This window comes from Protopterus annectens, chromosome 1.part1, assembly GCF_019279795.1.
Source record: "Protopterus annectens isolate FY-2018-M chromosome 1.part1, PAN1.0, whole genome shotgun sequence".
Lineage (NCBI taxonomy): Eukaryota > Metazoa > Chordata > Ceratodontiformes > Protopteridae > Protopterus > Protopterus annectens.
In genome coordinates this window covers 119,534,530-119,551,406 of record NC_056726.1, presented here as the reverse complement: position 1 = coordinate 119,551,406, position 16,877 = coordinate 119,534,530, and the positions used below count along the sequence as shown (strand labels likewise).

At 40.2% G+C, this 16,877-nt stretch overlaps 1 protein-coding gene across 1 annotated transcript in view; it reads right to left on the bottom strand.

Annotated features, from left to right (window-relative positions):
* LOC122814238 (dynein axonemal heavy chain 5-like) overlaps positions 1–16,877 on the bottom strand; it is a 3,525,594-nt gene that overhangs the window by 1,596,141 nt on the left and 1,912,576 nt on the right. Inside the window, exons 64-65 of the mRNA XM_044086840.1 lie at positions 5,341–5,455; positions 5,156–5,254 (exon numbers count right to left, since the gene is read on the bottom strand). Coding sequence (XP_043942775.1) covers positions 5,156–5,254; positions 5,341–5,455 — 214 coding nt within the window. The remainder of the gene's footprint in view (positions 1–5,155; positions 5,255–5,340; positions 5,456–16,877) is intronic.

Here is a 16,877-nt window from a genome sequence, read left to right as displayed (position 1 = left end):
GGGGTAGGATGGATTGTAGCGTGACCATCCGAAATCTTGTTTTCTTGACCGACTTGTTCAAGATACTGAGATCCAAAATGGGTCTCCAGTCCCCTGTTTTCTTTGAAACCAAAAAGAATTTGGAGTAGATTCCGGATCCTTGCTGGTCTGCTGGCACTGGCTGAATGGCTCTTTTTGCAAGCAAGTTTGAAATTTCCAAAGCTGCTTGATCCCTTTGAGCAGGTGGAACATCTGGAAGGGATTTTTTTGATTGATTTGGGATACGAAAGAACGGAATGGAATAGCCTTCAGAAATGATGGACTGTACCCACTTGTCTTGAGTTAAGGATCGCCAGGCTTCTGGGTACAGTGACAATCTTCCCCCGACTGCCTCCGAAAGTGGACAGTCGGGCAACACCTCAGGGATGCTGGAAGGGCTTATCGGAAAAGGTTTCTCGATTGCCCTGGTTCTGCGGACCCCCCCTGCCTCTAGGGCGACATCTACCATTATTGTTCCCCCCTCTGCCTCTGGAGGGGAACCGACTCTGTGCGTCAGGCAAATTCCCTTGAGATTGTTTGCAGAACCACATTTTTCCACTTTTCTGGCCTTTGGGGTAAGGTCTAGAAGGAGTAGAAAAATGGACTTCGACGGCAGAAAGAGTTTTGCCATCTGTCTCGCACCTCGTCAAGGTTTCTTTCACTTGAGGACCAAAGAGAGATGATCCATCAAACGGGGAATTAGTGAAAGATGTTTTAAAGGGGTCTGCAAAATTGCATAGCTGCATCCAGGCATGCCGGCGTAAGGCGACACCTGTCCCTGCGGCTCTGCTCGCTCCATCAGCCGCATATGAAAGGAGGCGCATGGAGGAGTTAGCTATAGAATTTAGGGTAGCCAGCTGAGCATTCATCTTGTCCTGAAAACCCGCAGCTGTAGGATCCTTCAACATCTCACTCGCTTCCTTGATCAAGTCTCTTTGAAGACGAGTGAAATGGCATAGGTAGTTCAGCGAACGCATAGCAAAGGTTGCTGACGAAAACATCCGCTTCCCGTATCTGTCCATAGACCTAGACTCCTTGTTAGGAGGATGGACAGGCACCGAAGGATCAGCTAGTTCCTTCTTAGTGGCAGCAGCTACCACCATAGCATCCACAGAAACTCCTTTGGTCAGAAATTGCTTATCTGTAGGTGCTGTTATAAACTTTGAAGGTCTCCTGGGGGTAGGGTCCACTGAGTCAGGAGCCGTCCAAGCCTTTTTTGCTACCACCTGCATGAGGGGGTCAAAGGGGGGGGACACCCAGGAGGTGGAAGGGCGAGAGCCAAACGCCTCAAGATACACAGATTCATCCTCCGAAGGGTTAAGGGCTGGCCAATTTTCCCTCTGTTTCAGGATCTCTAGAATGTCTGCAAAGGAGACATCTTCAGAAGGGGAACGGGGGGAACCCTCGGAATCCTCTAAATCTGTGTCAGAGGTGACAGACTCAGGTGAGTCTATGTGTTCCCTCTTACACTTTCTCTTCCTAGGGGGCTCCCCTGCCAATTCAGGAGAGGCCTCGGAAGAGGATGAGATCCCCACAGGGGATTCTTGAGGAGCTGGCTCTCTGCGGTCCGGGATGAGGGAGTGAGTAGACATAACCTGAGGCACCGAAGAGGGAGGGGCGGACGGAGCTGACTGTGGAGTTGAACTAGGTTCCAACACACTCTGCATGACCTCGAACGCACCCCTGTCAGGCAGAGCCAGAGGTCCCTGCTCCGAAAAGCTGAGAACCTCCCTCGGCACCGACAGTGATGGCTCCGAGGCCGATGTCGGAGCCGAACTCACCAGCGCCGAACCACCGAGAGGGAGAGCAGGGTCGGACAAGGGTCCGATGCCACTCACCCCCTCGGAGCCGACGAGGGAAGTCCGGCGCCGAGATTCTTCAAATGAAGAAATCGGAGCTGACGACGGAACCGAAGACAATTGTATCGGTTCCAACACTACCACAGTCTCGGTTCCGAAACGCCCCGGCTCCGAGCTCATAGGAGTCGGAGGAGGAATATTTTGAGGAATAGGGCCAAGCATCGACTGATGAGTCGGGCTCTGAAGCATTTGGGCCAGTGCCTCGGACTTAAGAAGTCGACTCACTACCCTCTGAAGGTCATGATCCGAAAGCCTCGATGACCTAGAGGAGTGAGATCTATGGCTCCGTTCAGACAGCAAGGGAGACGCTGGAGCCGAATGAACGGAGCCAAGGGACGGTGACCTAGACCTCTTTCTAGATGTCGGCTCTGATGGTCTGATCGGAGCCGGCCCAGGAATTTCCAATACCTCGGCTCCAGCCGGAGCCGAGGGAACCACAGAAGCTGTAGCCTGAGACTCATCGGCTCCAGCTGGAGCCGATGTGGCAGTAGGTTTCGAAGCCTTAGGCCTCGACTCAGAAGCTGGAGTCGAGGACCTAGAAGCCTTAGAGGGTTTGCCCGAAGTAGCAGTTAGGGAACCCTCAGGCTTAAGCAAACCTCTTAAAATAAGTTTGTTTTTTCTTTCCTGCAGGACTCTAGGGCTGAAGCCATGGCATACAGCACAAGAGTCCTGCAGGTGTAAAGGTCCCAGGCAGTATACACAAGAAGTGTGACTGTCTGTCAGAGACATTTTCTGACAGCATGAGTCACACTTCTTGAAGCCTGAGACCTTTGAGTCCTTAGACATTGTCAAGGAAAGTGTAACCACACACACACACACACAAACACACCGATTACACTTTATACAAGTTTAACTAAAAAAGATACACTTAACACAAGTTTTTTTATATCCCTAACAAAAAACACATACACTCCACTAAGGGGATGGAAGGGCCCGAAGGCCTGAGGGGAGAACTTATAAGTTCTTGTGGAAAAAAGGGTGGATAAACAGAAGGAAAAGGGTCTAAATCCACTACGTTAAGGGAAATAACTATAATAGATTAATTTAAAGGGGTTTAAATAGACTATAGATTACTCTATAATAACTGACCTGAAGCTGGTAGAAACCAAACACCTCGATCTCTGTAGCGGCAAACGAGATCTGAGGTAATACCGCCTAGCATTGTGGGATATAAAGGGAGCCTCAAGCCAGTGGAACCAACTCTCGAGCTTTTAGAGTGGCCGAGTCGGAGCCGAGGTCGGCTCCGAACCCATCCAGCAAGAATGAAGGCGAGATGGACAACTTAACATCTGTAGTTTAATAAAATGCAGTAGGTTAGTACTTTCAGGTTTGAAAAACCCTTCTTCAGACAACATACAAAAGTTTTGAACACCTTTTAAAATACATAACAGCCAATCAAAAACTCAGTAAAAAACCCTCCTCTTTTTAAAAAAAGGCTTGATGAGAATGACACCATTCAAGACAGCTGCTCTATCAACACCCCGATTGGTTATCCATCTAGTTTCACTACATTCTGTTATATTTTTCAAATCACCCCCCTCCTGGTTGGATGAATAACCTGCAAAACCATAAAAGAAAATATATGCTCAGGGTACTGCTTTACACGCTGATACAGGGCATTATGTATATTAGTTGTACGTATAGTTGACATATGTTGTAACGCCCTGTCTTTCAATCTACAATCATTTTACAGACATAAAATGAGCAACATTGCATACAGTCAGCCAAGTATATAATATTGCTGGTCAAACAGTCAGCATGTTGTTTCAGTGAATAGCTCTTTCCAGACAGTGGATGAATGAATATGTTGCTATGTCTAATATACTGGCAAGCTTTGCAATGTATATAGGGGAATGTCCCTTGTCGCACTATGACAGGTTTCCTAACCCCCTGTTGGTCTGTACAAAGCAAATCCTTTAAATTCTTACTATGTTTGAAACCAAATATGGGTTCCTGAGTTATTAATGCCTTCATTCTGTCATCAGTTAACAAGATTTTCCAGTTTTGGCGAATAATGTCACATATGCCCCCCACATTGTTAATATAATTCAAAGTAACTCAAAGTGGTTGCTTGTCGAATGATATAAGCAGGCTGTTATGTATTTTAAAAGGTATTCATAACTTTTGTATGATGTCTGAAGAAGGGTTTTTTAAACCTGAAAGTGCCAACCTACTGCATTTTATTAAACTTTTGTTTTTTTTATCAGCCTGGTGGTCTGGATTGTCTGTTTTTTCTGTTGGAATTTGCTGTGTAACTGGACCTTAAGTGCGAAGTCTACAATTGTGTTTTTTGGCATTTTCCAAGCTGACAGAGCTTTTCCTGTATTTGGAAGTATTTATTTCAGTTAAAATAAAACTTGTTTGTTTTCATGGTCAAGGATGAGATAAAGGGTCTTAAAATGCACTGCCGGCATTAACTGCTGAATTTTTATTTTTCTTCCATTGTTCAATAGACATGGTCTGACTATTTCTGCTTTTGCTACATAATGTGATTTTCTTATAAATATCAAAGCTCTCGGTACTGCCATAGCTGTGACAATAGATGCCCTATCCTGCAATATATGAGGTGATGAAGTTAATGGGTATGAAAGTCATCAGTCAGAACCCACAACATTGAAGGGAATTTGTCTCCCTATAGTGATCAATGTGATGTTCTGAGATACTATATAATATCATCCTTACTGCCAGGACACCTAATGTTATTATCCATAGTTGTTCAGTGTAAGTCTCCTTTGCAACAGTACATGTTCCTCTTAGGACATAAAACAGTGGTGGACAACTGCCTCATCCTTCTGCTAAAAAATGGGGAGTTAGAAAACAGTCAATCTGTCCCACCTTCCAATAGAATTCCATCATGCCCAGGCCGCTGCTTCATCCTGCACTATAAGAAGTCAATCAGGTATTAATTGTCTGTGAAAATAAGATGCGCATACAGACAAGAAAGTGTATGGTGAAATAGTTAAGCCAGAAGACTGCAGTTGGGGGCCTGATTTAAATTCCACAACACTATCACTTACAAACCATGTGGCTTGAAGCAAGTCTTTTAAAATCTTAATGGTCTCAGGTATCAAATGAAAGCAATGGGCTTCTGAGAACTTTGGCCAATCTAATTAATAATATTAAACAAACTATAAGAAAATTATATAAGTGAAAACATTTCTATAGTGTGTGTGTGTGTGTGTGTGTGTGTGTGTGTGTGTGTGTGTGTGTGTATATATATATATATATATATATATGATTCTCATAAAAACAAAGTAAATATTAATTTTAGCTCTCACCCTGCCGATGTACAGTGTTCTGTGTTATGAGCTGTTGTAAGCTGGCAGCTTTTGTGGCTCTTGAGAACACCATTCTCTTTACCAGGGTGTGTGATTTATCTGTGGAAAATTAAACTTCAGTTACTTCTTCTTACTGCAGGAATGGTAAACAAAGGAAAGTGTTATTTAACTTATTCATTATCTACCTTGTGCATTAATGAAGTCATTAATCATAGCAGTTTTTCCAGAACCTGGAGGACCAATTAGCAGTACATTCTGAGAACCCATGCTAGAGTATTCCATGAGTGAGCGAACAATCATCTAGAAAATATAAATACAGATGTCATTGCCAGCACATACTAAAAAAATCTGTTGCAGATAGATCAATATTCCCAGAAACTAACATTATATTCCAACACAGGTCAAACAGATATGTAGGCTGAACTGGAGACATAATTAGTTGAAGCCTGCTGACTTTCCATTATGTTTTGCAACATGTATTTTGATTTCAAATGTTATGATAGCTGGAAATACTGATTCCATCCTTGGAGAGCAAAATTTAATGGATTCATGTTTTTTTATTTTTCAGGCATAAAAACAATAACTTTTTATAAATATGTGAGTATTTCTAAAATATTAGAAATCAAACAAATCCAGGTCATTGACCCCCAAAAACAAAACTTGAAAAACACGGATACCGAAACCGTAACCAGTCACAATAAGTTTATTGCTCGGACAAGAACAACTAAGTGCTTTTGCTAAGGTAAAAAAACATAGGCTTCCTCAGAGTTGTTCCTACAATTAATCTCTCCATTTTAAATACTGTTACAAAAATCCATCAACCAAGTTAGTATCTGACACCAACATTTGAAAACACACTAACATATCTTTCTAAAATTTTTTTTTTAAAAATTTGATGTACATAATAAATAAAACCGCCATATCCAGTTAATCTTTCAAAACATACATTCACATGTCCATTGTTTAACCCACATTAAAAATTAGAAATTAGTTGCTACCTTTTAAGACACATTGTTATGTTTGATTTTCAGAAATGGCTTTATTGAAATAAAATCATTTAAACCTGGGGGGATTGTAGTGTTAGTCCGTAATTGCCACATGGAGTCACGGGATTCCAATACTGATTCCCAGTCACCCCCAAGTGAATTTTCCACAACACTATCAATGATAAAAAATATAAATTTGTTGAAGTTTACACACCTGCCAGAATGGATATAAAGGGCATGTGGGGGTCTTTGTTCTTAATCACCCTCATATGTTCACTAATCCTGTCCCTTAATCACCGGGAAGTCTTCTCTATGTAAAAACCCGGACAAGAAAGACAAGTTGCCACATACACCACCCTCTTGGTATTGCAATTGCACCTCCCTGGACATTTCACAGAAACACCATAACCACTAATAATAACATATGGCCCATTATTGATGTATTTGCAATTTTTGCAACTTCCACATTTATTCATGTTGGAATTGTATCTATCATAATATATTTGTCTCTCCAAGATGTTTTTTATGTTTTTGCCCCTACTATGAGCTATTTGGGGTTTCACACCTACTAAAGAAATAGTATCAGCTTACAAAAATAGATTCCAACTTCTATTCAAAATACTAGTTATTTCAGACGTCCTTTCCCCAAACTCCAACACCATAACATTTGATTTAACACTTTCCCTTTTTCTAACCTGGAAATCATCCCCCAATATTAAAATAGGTGCAAAACTTGTTCTTCTTTTATTTACCACTTCTTTTTTTATGTTGGTCAATAATTTAAGGGGGTAACCCCTATCCAAAAGCATCCCTATCAAGTTATACATTTCATTCCTGAAAACCACTTCTTCACTCATCAACCTCAACACTCTGACCATCTGATCTTTTACCACGCTACGTTTCTGAAATGTTGGGTGATTACTAGTAAAGTGCAATAAGGTGTTAGAATAGGATTCTTTCCTATAAATTGCACTTTCCAAAATTCCATCTTCCAAAGATAATTTGATGTCCAAATAGTTAATACTTTTGTTATCCCATTTAAAAGTGAACTTCAGGAAGTCTGTTGTACCATTAAGGTATTCAACAAAATCATACGCTTCCTTCTTGTCCCCCTATACTATACTGTGAACCAAATATAAACTCTTTTTTTTACATGATTGGGAAAAAGAGTTTATATTTGGTTCACAGTATAGTGACCAAATTCTATCCTACAACAGGTTTCTGGACGATATACTTATTTTGTGGAAGGGGACAAGAAGGAAGTGTATGATTTTATTGTGACTGGTTACAGTTTCGGTATCCATGTTTTTCAAGTTTTATTTCTAAAATATACTTTTTTTCTGCTGATAACTTGTATAATTTTTATTAGCCACATTTCTTGTCATCTTCATATCTGGGCAGGTGAAACACACTCAGCCAGATTCTATTTGCTCTCAGTTTAAGTCTGCTCTGATTCTAAAAGTTTTGCCCTCAGTGTAAGTGACTTACTTCAGTGTAAGGCATATCTATAAACAGGTTTACACCAGGGGCTAGATTCCAAAAACACCTTCTCTCAGTGTAAGTAGTTACTCACACTGAAAGCAAGTCTTTTGGAATTGGGCTCATAATCTGATTATAGTTAAGAGCTGCTTGGCACACCCGGTCTTCTTCCCTTATCACCACTCCCTTATTGCTGCAGATTCTCTAGCTGACCTAGAGACTATTGCCCCACCAGATTGCATAGCATTATATGTATGCTCTGCAGTCTTTCATTTCTAAATCCACTGCCTTCTCAAGAAGGATGTCTAATTAGCTAGTCTGATAGAACCTCTTTGTAAAAGAAAAAAATAGTAACTAAAACAAAACTAATAATTCCCAACTCTTGCAGCCTGCAAATTCTCAGACTGAACTAGGTTTCCCTTGCTTGTCTTATTCCAAGTCCAAACCAAAGCCTTGGAAATTTTCATGCATTTTCCCCTTCCTGAAGAGTAAACAAATACAACTTGTATAGTTTCTGTTTCTCTATCTTCATATAGTTTCAGCTGTAGACAATAAGCCCTTTTAGTTACCCTTCTCAGGAATGGCTCTTTCTTTTATCATGATAGAGCATACAATTCATTTTATAGACATCTACCATATTTCATGGGCTGGTATTGTCTTCCTAAGTTGTATGTCTCTGTTTAAGACCATATTCCCTCTGTATTGTGTATTCTAATCCTGAATGTTCAGTATTTCTTATCCTGCTTCAGTCCAAGGTTGCTAGCCTTTCTCGTAATGGCAAATCCAGTTCCAGAGAAGGGCAATGGACCAGAGAACTAATTGTTGCTAGCAGAGGCTAGGTTAACTTATTTGTAACCCTGCCACTCCTCTGATGTGCCAAGCTAACTACATTAGAGAAAACACACAAGGGCAGCATAAGGAAATTACTTCACCTCCATTATGATTCATCCTTCACACATCCAACCCATTAGACTGCAACAGTATCAGGTAAGTGGCACAGAAGCAGTCTCACTGCTGGAGTGCTGGAGTAACTGCCCTACCTCCACCAAGATCTAATATCCTCCCCCTGGAAGAGGTGAGCAGGAATTCACCTTGTTATTCTTCATCCTCCTGCACAATCAGATGCCTAAGTGTCCAATTTAAATGCTTGGGTTATACTAAGGGTTTTATCTATCTATCTATCTATCTATCTATCTATCTATCTATCTATCTATCTATCTATCTATCTATCTATCTCAACAGAACCAGCTTATGCCAGGCATAGAATTCTCAATATGTTTTCCTCTCTTTCTTACTGCATGTCCCTCTGAGGAAGTTTTATTGTTTTATTTTTTTGTCCTTATTTATGCAGTAAATATTATTGCCCTTTACTCTGTGTGATAAAAGAATTAAACTTCATATTTTAATTCCTTCATTTAGGGATCTTGTTCACTTTTCACTGATTTGTTCAGCACAACATGTTGAATCCAGCTCTGCATTGTTTCCCTTCTTACAAGCAGGTACAATATTATATAACTTCAGATGCTTAGGCTTCCCAAAATGTCCCACCCTAGTTGCAAGTCTTACTGATATTATTTGTTTTCCAATTTTGATACCTACATTTGATGAGCATAACTAGTCTGTAATCTAAAACAAACACAACATGAATGCTTTTATTTGCTAGGAAAAGCAACCTACTGGAAAACTGAGGTTCCATACTACAAGTCCTACAACACCAAAATTGTTAAGTGCAATGCGATTAGCACTTAAATCAGAAAAATGTAAAACTTGCTGTTAGACGCTAAAAGTTTTTTTTTTTTGGGGGAGGGGGCATTCTCTCCACACTTTCCCAGTGTGGGACACTCCATTCATCCCATGGTACTACTTACAGTATGTGTACTAACTCCAGCATTGCTGTACATTGAAGGAGGAATTCAGAGACACAACATCTTTGGACTAAGTACATATTTTCCCATATTGACCCTTACGTTTTTAAAGTTGCGGGACTTGGCACCATGCAGAATGCGAATCTAGTAGGATGTATATAGTAAGCAAGTTACAATTCTCATTTGCAGTTGGTCTTACGTTCACCTAACTTTATGTTTCAAAGAAGAGAAGGTGGGTCATTTACTAAATAAATGCAGTTCAGCTTCTCTCTGTGCATTAGTATTTATTAAAAAAATAACTAAAAAGAAAGGTTCATACAGTTGCTAAACTACCTTGCAACCTTCAATAAGCTCTGTACGGTAAAAACACTTTCTTTGCATATGACATTATATCAAATAATGCAGAAATTTATACAAGACACACATTTTCAGCAAAGACCATTAATGGGCTGCAGATGCAGGGTGTCAGTGCAGATGACAGTAGAGTTAATACAGTTTTACAAAGCAGACAAGGCAAAATAGCCTTTACATACAACTTAAAAGTTACTGACTTTACCGGCAGGCAAAGTCCCCATCCCATGCAGGCAACTTTTATTCTCAATGACCCTGTATTTTATATACTTAACATAAAGGTTGCTACACCTTAGGGGAAAGACAATTTCTCCCTGGAGTACAACTACATTAAAATGTTAAATTTTATATAATACATTTTTGCATATTTCTAGCCTTGCTTTCCTAATCTCAGTCTGTCAGCAAATCCCCACCCGGGCTGCGTTTGAAATGGATATTTTTGGATCAGTCCTCTACCTTGGTTAATAAATTAGACTAAATAAATTAATTCTGTATTCTTCATTGAAATGTTGCAGATTCTGGATTAAACTATGGTGTCTGAATAATACTAAATTCTTGACAATAGAAATGCAGAAAGCTGGCAACAGAAAGGGGATGTGTGACCCCTGTTTTGTGTACATTATTGCAGTATGTGTTTTCTGTGATAATCATTTAATTTGACTTGATTTGCTTATGTCTGTACTATTCTACAAGAACTATACTCCACAACTTTGAGTGCAATAATTTGGTAACGTGAATGTGTGGGTGCTGCACATGCCTAACCTCTTTAAAAGACTCGCTAAACCATCAAGATAGCATAGTGGTTAGAGTCTTGACTTTGCATGCAGGTGTTCATGGTTCAAGTACCAAGACAGGGACTTTATTTTCACCTCATCACTAAGGGCTTTTCATCCAGAAAAAAGAAGGTCATTGTCCCACTGTACTCATCCCTCATTAGGCCCATAGACATAATTGGTATGTACCTCTCAAGTCATCTGCAACAACTGGAAAGACCACAGAAATACCTCACTAAAAGAATCACAGGCCTAAAGCAGATGCCCTACGCTAACCGCCTTAAAAAACTCCAGTTATACTCTGTCGCATATCGTCTACTCAGAGGCGATCTTTGCTTAACATACAAGGTCATGTCAAACCCAGAGCTGTTGGACATGCTACACTTAAAGAAATCCCAATCCCTCAGAGCCACACGCTCCAGGGATCTAAACCTTGTCATCACAATAAACAAAACATGCTGGATGGATAAGTTCCTGACCAGAGACTCCCCAGACTTTGGAATAGATTGCCCATACATGTCAAGCAGAGTGCCTCTTTGGTCCTCTTCAAAAGAAACCTTGACGATTGGATGGGAGAAAGGAAATTCACCCCGGGGATCACGTCAGTCGCCCTGCTAGACAGGGGTCCAGGGAAGTAAATAGTGTGGGAAGAAATAGCCAGGGAATTGTTATTGCTAGGCTTGTACAGGCCCTAGGGCTGATAGCCTAGTACCAACCTATGAACCTATGAACCTATGACTGCATGTGGAAGGAATATTGTTCCTAATCACTTCCTCATGGGATGATCAGGATGAGAGTCAGAACTGCTGATGCCATCTGCCCTGGGGCTGCCTTTGGACTCTATAAATATACTTTTAAGAACTCATCCTCTGGGCTAGTGTCTGTGATAGGAGCCAGCTGAAATTTGATGACTCCCACATGATTCATTTTGCTGAGGCTACCAACTGTGGTGGAAACATGATCTCCACTGACTTCCTGATTGCCTGATAAAGAAACCTTGAAGGAGATAACATTTTACATCTACTGCAGTTAGGATTTGAACTTTTTCCTTCAGTGATTTTAAGGACTCTTCATTCTCTGGACCAAACAGCATGAGACCTTAAAAGTGTGAATGTGCAAATTGTATGTTGATATTTTTAAAAATAGGGTAGGAAAGCAAAGATATGGCTATGCCACATCTGGTAAACTGGGTAGATCTGCCATTGCTTCATATACCATTTGATCTATCAAGCTGCAAGCAGTAAGAGCCCTTGAAGTCTGGCCCTTAAATATTTCTGTAAGGTCACTGTTAGGCATTTCCTCTATAAAATGATATACTTAATCTGAAAATCCTCACTAAAAGTAAAGTATTTGGGCCAGGTAGTTTGATACTTGCATGGACATAGGAGAGGATAACAAATATTACTTTCCAACTCTATGTAGAGCTCACAGTTTCTAATCTGGATGACAGGTGGCTGGGGACTGTGGACCAGGAGTTTTTCTTCACAGTCACTGCTGAAACAGTGACATTTAGTTTGGGAATCTGCCAAAAAGATAAAATCAGGAGGGGGTCACTGGTACAGAAGCCACAATATGAAAGATTTTCAGATATTGTTATCAGTGTTCTTTGAACATGTTCACTGAGGGTGGAACCACCATGGTCAGACAGTTTAGCTGTCCTACAGGCTTTTTTCAGCCTTGTTCACATGGATAAAACTTTGGCCACTTCTTTATAATCATTTTATAATCAGTTTCATTTCTCCAAGTCTTTTGGATTTCTAATACCATGACAGAAATGGACCACAAGTCAGGATTCAATTAAAGTTCATGAAATTAATTTTGTTTTAATCTTTGATGTTAGTCAAAGGTGCTGTTCGGCTCACCTGCAATCTGCCCAGAACTGACTCCTTCTGCAATTCATATGCAGTTACATGCATTGGTAACATATCTAAGCACAGCTCTATTTTTTGTTTATTAGACTCATTGCTCCTACTACTACTACTGGAACTGTCTGTGTATCTTTCTTCCACATTGCTCTCTTTTCTGCCTGCAAATTCTAATATTTTATGACTTTGTGTCTATATGTACATGAGGCACTGTAATCATTGGCTGTAACAATTTTGATGATCAGTGCTACTTTTGTCCCTTTTTCATGAACTACTATATCTGGTTTTCTTGCATTTATTTTTTTGAACTGTTGGTAATGGGTGATCCCATGTGATCTACACTTCATCATTCTGTATAAGGCTTTCTGGTTCATGTTTACAATGCTTCTCAGCTACTTCTAAGTTGTAATGTCTGCACAATCCCCAGTGCAACAGTCTTGCCACATTACTGTGTCTTTCAGTGTACAGACCCTCTGCCATGAGTGTATCATGCCTGGAAACAAGATGTGTAACTGTTTCCAATTCTATTTTACAGAACCTACATTTGTCTGTTTCGCTCACATGATCAATGGACTTTGTAAACCAACATGCACATAGTCCACTATCCTGGTCTGCCATTATTAACTTTTCATCTTTTGGTTTCAACTCACCTCTCCTTAACTTCTTCTGCGTTAAATTCTGTTCAACATCAGGTTGTTCCAGGAGATCTCTATACCTACAATTATATTTATGGCTTTTCCAAGTTTCTCTCCTTCTCATCTGATCCTTCTCCTTATAGTCTTTCTTTTGTCTTTTGGTACATTCAGTTGCTGTCTAATTTTTGCCTGCTTCTGGTTTGATTTCCATTCCTGCTTGCATCTGAATGCTTCTGTTAAACTAAGCAGAAAATTAATCTTAAACTTTCTCTACTTATGTTTTAAAAATGTCAGTATGTTTGGATCTGATGAGGTCAGCAGATATGTATGCAGTCCCATGACTACAGATGTATACATGTAATCAATTTTGACGAGGCCCATACCTCCTTCAGAGCATGGAATATATAATCTTGGTATACACTGATTTTTTAAATATTATTTGATAAGCGTGAAGCATTTTTCTTGTTTTCCTCTCCAATTGATCCAATACCTTTTTGGGGCCGGTCAATCACACCAAAACTGCAAGTTAAAACAGGAAAAGCAAATTGGTTTACAGCTTGGACTTTATTCCTAGATGCCAAAACTGTTTTCAGTGTTAGTTTTTGTCTTATGAGGTATTCCTTACTGAGTTTTATTCACATTTGTTGATGTTTTATTGCTTATCCTTTATCATTTCCCAAATATTTATACACTCCCTCCTGCTCAAGTTCCTATATATTACATTCATGCCCCAGCTTAATATTTTCTTGGAACTGCATCTTTCTTGCATTAAACATTGCTGTTGCACATTTACCAAGACAAAATGACTTTCTTAGACATCTAAAAAAGTTTTAACCTCTTGAAGTTGTGTTTTCAACTCATCTGATGAACAATACAGTTTTAAATCATCCACAAAAAGTAGACGAGAGGTCTTTAAGCAAGGTTGTTTTTGGGAGCCAAATTATAATCAAGACCTAATCTGGTAATTACACAGTTTATTGGGTTAAGGGCAAAACAAAATAACATCAGTGACAAAGAATTACCCTGGAATATCCCCCTTTGCATTTTTATCCCTGGGATAATAATTTGCCCTTTGTCATGGCTTAACTGCAAAGTGGTCTGCCATTGTTTCATGGTCACTGTAATGTAATTGATTGATGTAGGTATATCTTATACATCTGTATGCACTCTACTTTACTCATGAGTGTGGGATACTGTCAAAAGCTTTTTTTGTAACCTATCCTTGCCATGCTTAGATTCTCCCCCTTTTTACAATTCTCTATTAAGGCTTTATTTAGCAACACATAATCCTTTGTTCCATATGACTTTCTTTTGTTACCTATTTGTTCTATTGCCATGACTGAGTTTTCTTCGAAATGTCTATAAACTCTGTTTTCATTAATTCCAGTGTATAGTTTGTACATTGTCAGGAAGGGAAGTTATTGCTCGATAGTTTTTAGGAAGGCTTACAGATTCATTCTTAAGGAGAAATGTTGTTTTTCCTATTGTTAACCAGGTTGATTTCTGATATGATATACATATAAGCAATTCCTACTTAAGGATAAATCTTTGTGTAAAGATGTTAATACTTTAGCCAGAAGTCAGGTACTGCATCTGGGCCTGGAAATTTCTAGTTAGAAGCTTTTCTTCATTTTGTTTCAATTTCTCTGACCATTACTTCATCCCATTTCATATCCTGTACATCTGAACCCTTTACTTTTTCTTTTCTTTTTTTTTTGTCAGTTCAGCATCTTTTTAAGTCCCACGTGGTCTTTATAAATATTTCTCCAAAATGTGTCTATTTCTTCTTTTTTGGTTGTATTTCTATTCACTTTGTGTTGTTTCTCAGTTATCTACAAAACTTATTGGGGTCAACAGTGAATTGCTTATTTTGTATTTTTCCTTTATATGTATTGGATTATAAGATCATAGGAGGTTACTAGTCTAATGGCCTTGGGGCCCTTACAAGCCTAGCCAAGAGGTTATCCCCAAAAAGAAACCTCAGTCAATACCTGTCGCTAATGTCAAAGAGGGAATAGGGTGGAACCCCTGGGACAAATATGTGTTTTTCCATCCACTCATCAAGGTTGCCCTTGAAGAGGGTTAGTGAGGTACTCTGTTTGATGTGTATGGGAAGTCTATTTCAGAGATGGGGCAGCCTCTGGAAGACAAACCTGTCTCTCCAGCAGGTTTTGTTGATGTCGCATATTAGATTCAGGCCTTTTGAGTGGATAATGCGTGAGGCGTTAGACTTATGGATATGGAGCATCTCTAGTAGGGCAGGGTGCGGGATTGCCTTGTAGGCAAGACACAGATCACCTCTGAGCAATCTGTATGATACCAAGTAGAGTGACAGTGATTTGAGGCTGTTCATATAGGACAGGTTTTGGAGGCCATGGATTCTCTTTGTGAGGTATTTCTGTGGCCTTTCCAGTTAATGCAGATGTTTGGAGAGGTACTTACCAAATGGGGCGTTATACTCAATTGTTGGTCTAATGAGGGAGGTGTATAGAAAGGTAATAACCTCCTTTTTTCTGGATGCAACCCACTTACTTATGAGATGAACAAAGTAAAAGGATATTTTGAACACTGCCGCTATATGACAGTTGAATGTGAGATTGTTATCAACCTGAGTACCAAGGTCGCTCACCACAGGATGTGTGTTTAGGCGGTTGATGTGGATGTGGTAATCAGTATGAGCTATGTTTTTGCTGCATGGTATGATGATACATTTTTTTGCATTTAGCTTGAGACCATGACTTTGGCACCAGTCATTAGTTGCCGTGAGACCCTCTTGCAGTATGTTACCATCATCTGGGGATTCAATGACATCACCCACCTTACAGTCACCTGCAAACTTGGTCAGTCACCAGGCTTTTGTCTTTGCCTGGACCTCTGAGAAGTAGATGCTAAACAGTAGGGGTCCCAGGACAGATCCCTGGGGAACTCCACTAGTGAGAGGTCTGCTATCAGAGGTGGAGGCACCTATTTTGACCTTGAGGGTCCTGTCGGTGAGCCAATTGTCTACCCACCTGATGAGATAGGGATTTATGCCAAGTTGCATTAGCTTCTTGATGATGCCTGAGTGGGATATTATGTCAAAGGCCTTGGCCAAGTCAAGGTAAGCTGTATGTACTTACTTTCCCTCAACCAAGGCCTTGGTTACAGTCTCAAAAAAATCAACCAGGTTCAACAGGCAAGATCTTCCCTTGACGAATCCAAACTGGGTGGGGTCAAGTGCTTGGAGATTGCCTATGTCCTTGTTTAGGAGATCCATAATAATATGCTCCATGGCTTTACAGATCAGTCTAGTCAAGCTAATGGGGTGATAGTTTCCAGGGTCAGTAGTGGCACCACCTTTGTGCAAGGGGATGACAATGGCAGTTCTCCACTCTGCTGGAATGAAGCCTATACTTAGAATGTGGATGAATAGGATGCTCAATTGTGAAGCCAGTTCTTGCTGGAGATGGTGCAGAATACAGCCTGGGATACTGTCAGGTCCCATGGAAGCTGTGTTCTTTGCCTTGGATAGGGCCTTTAACACTTGACCTAAGGAGATATGAGGTGTGGGACAAGTATCAGGGAGGTCAAAAGGACCTTGCGGGAGGACAGGGGGTAAAGTTTGAGCTGAACCTATCTGCTAACAGGTTGGCTATGTCAACAGGATCAGTGTAAGTGGTACTGTTAAGTACTAATTCGGAACAAACCTGGGCCTTGGCATGGAGGTTTCTGACGTATCTGAAGAAAGCTTTGTGGTTTCCCTTTGTTTTGAAGGCTAGTTTTGATTCA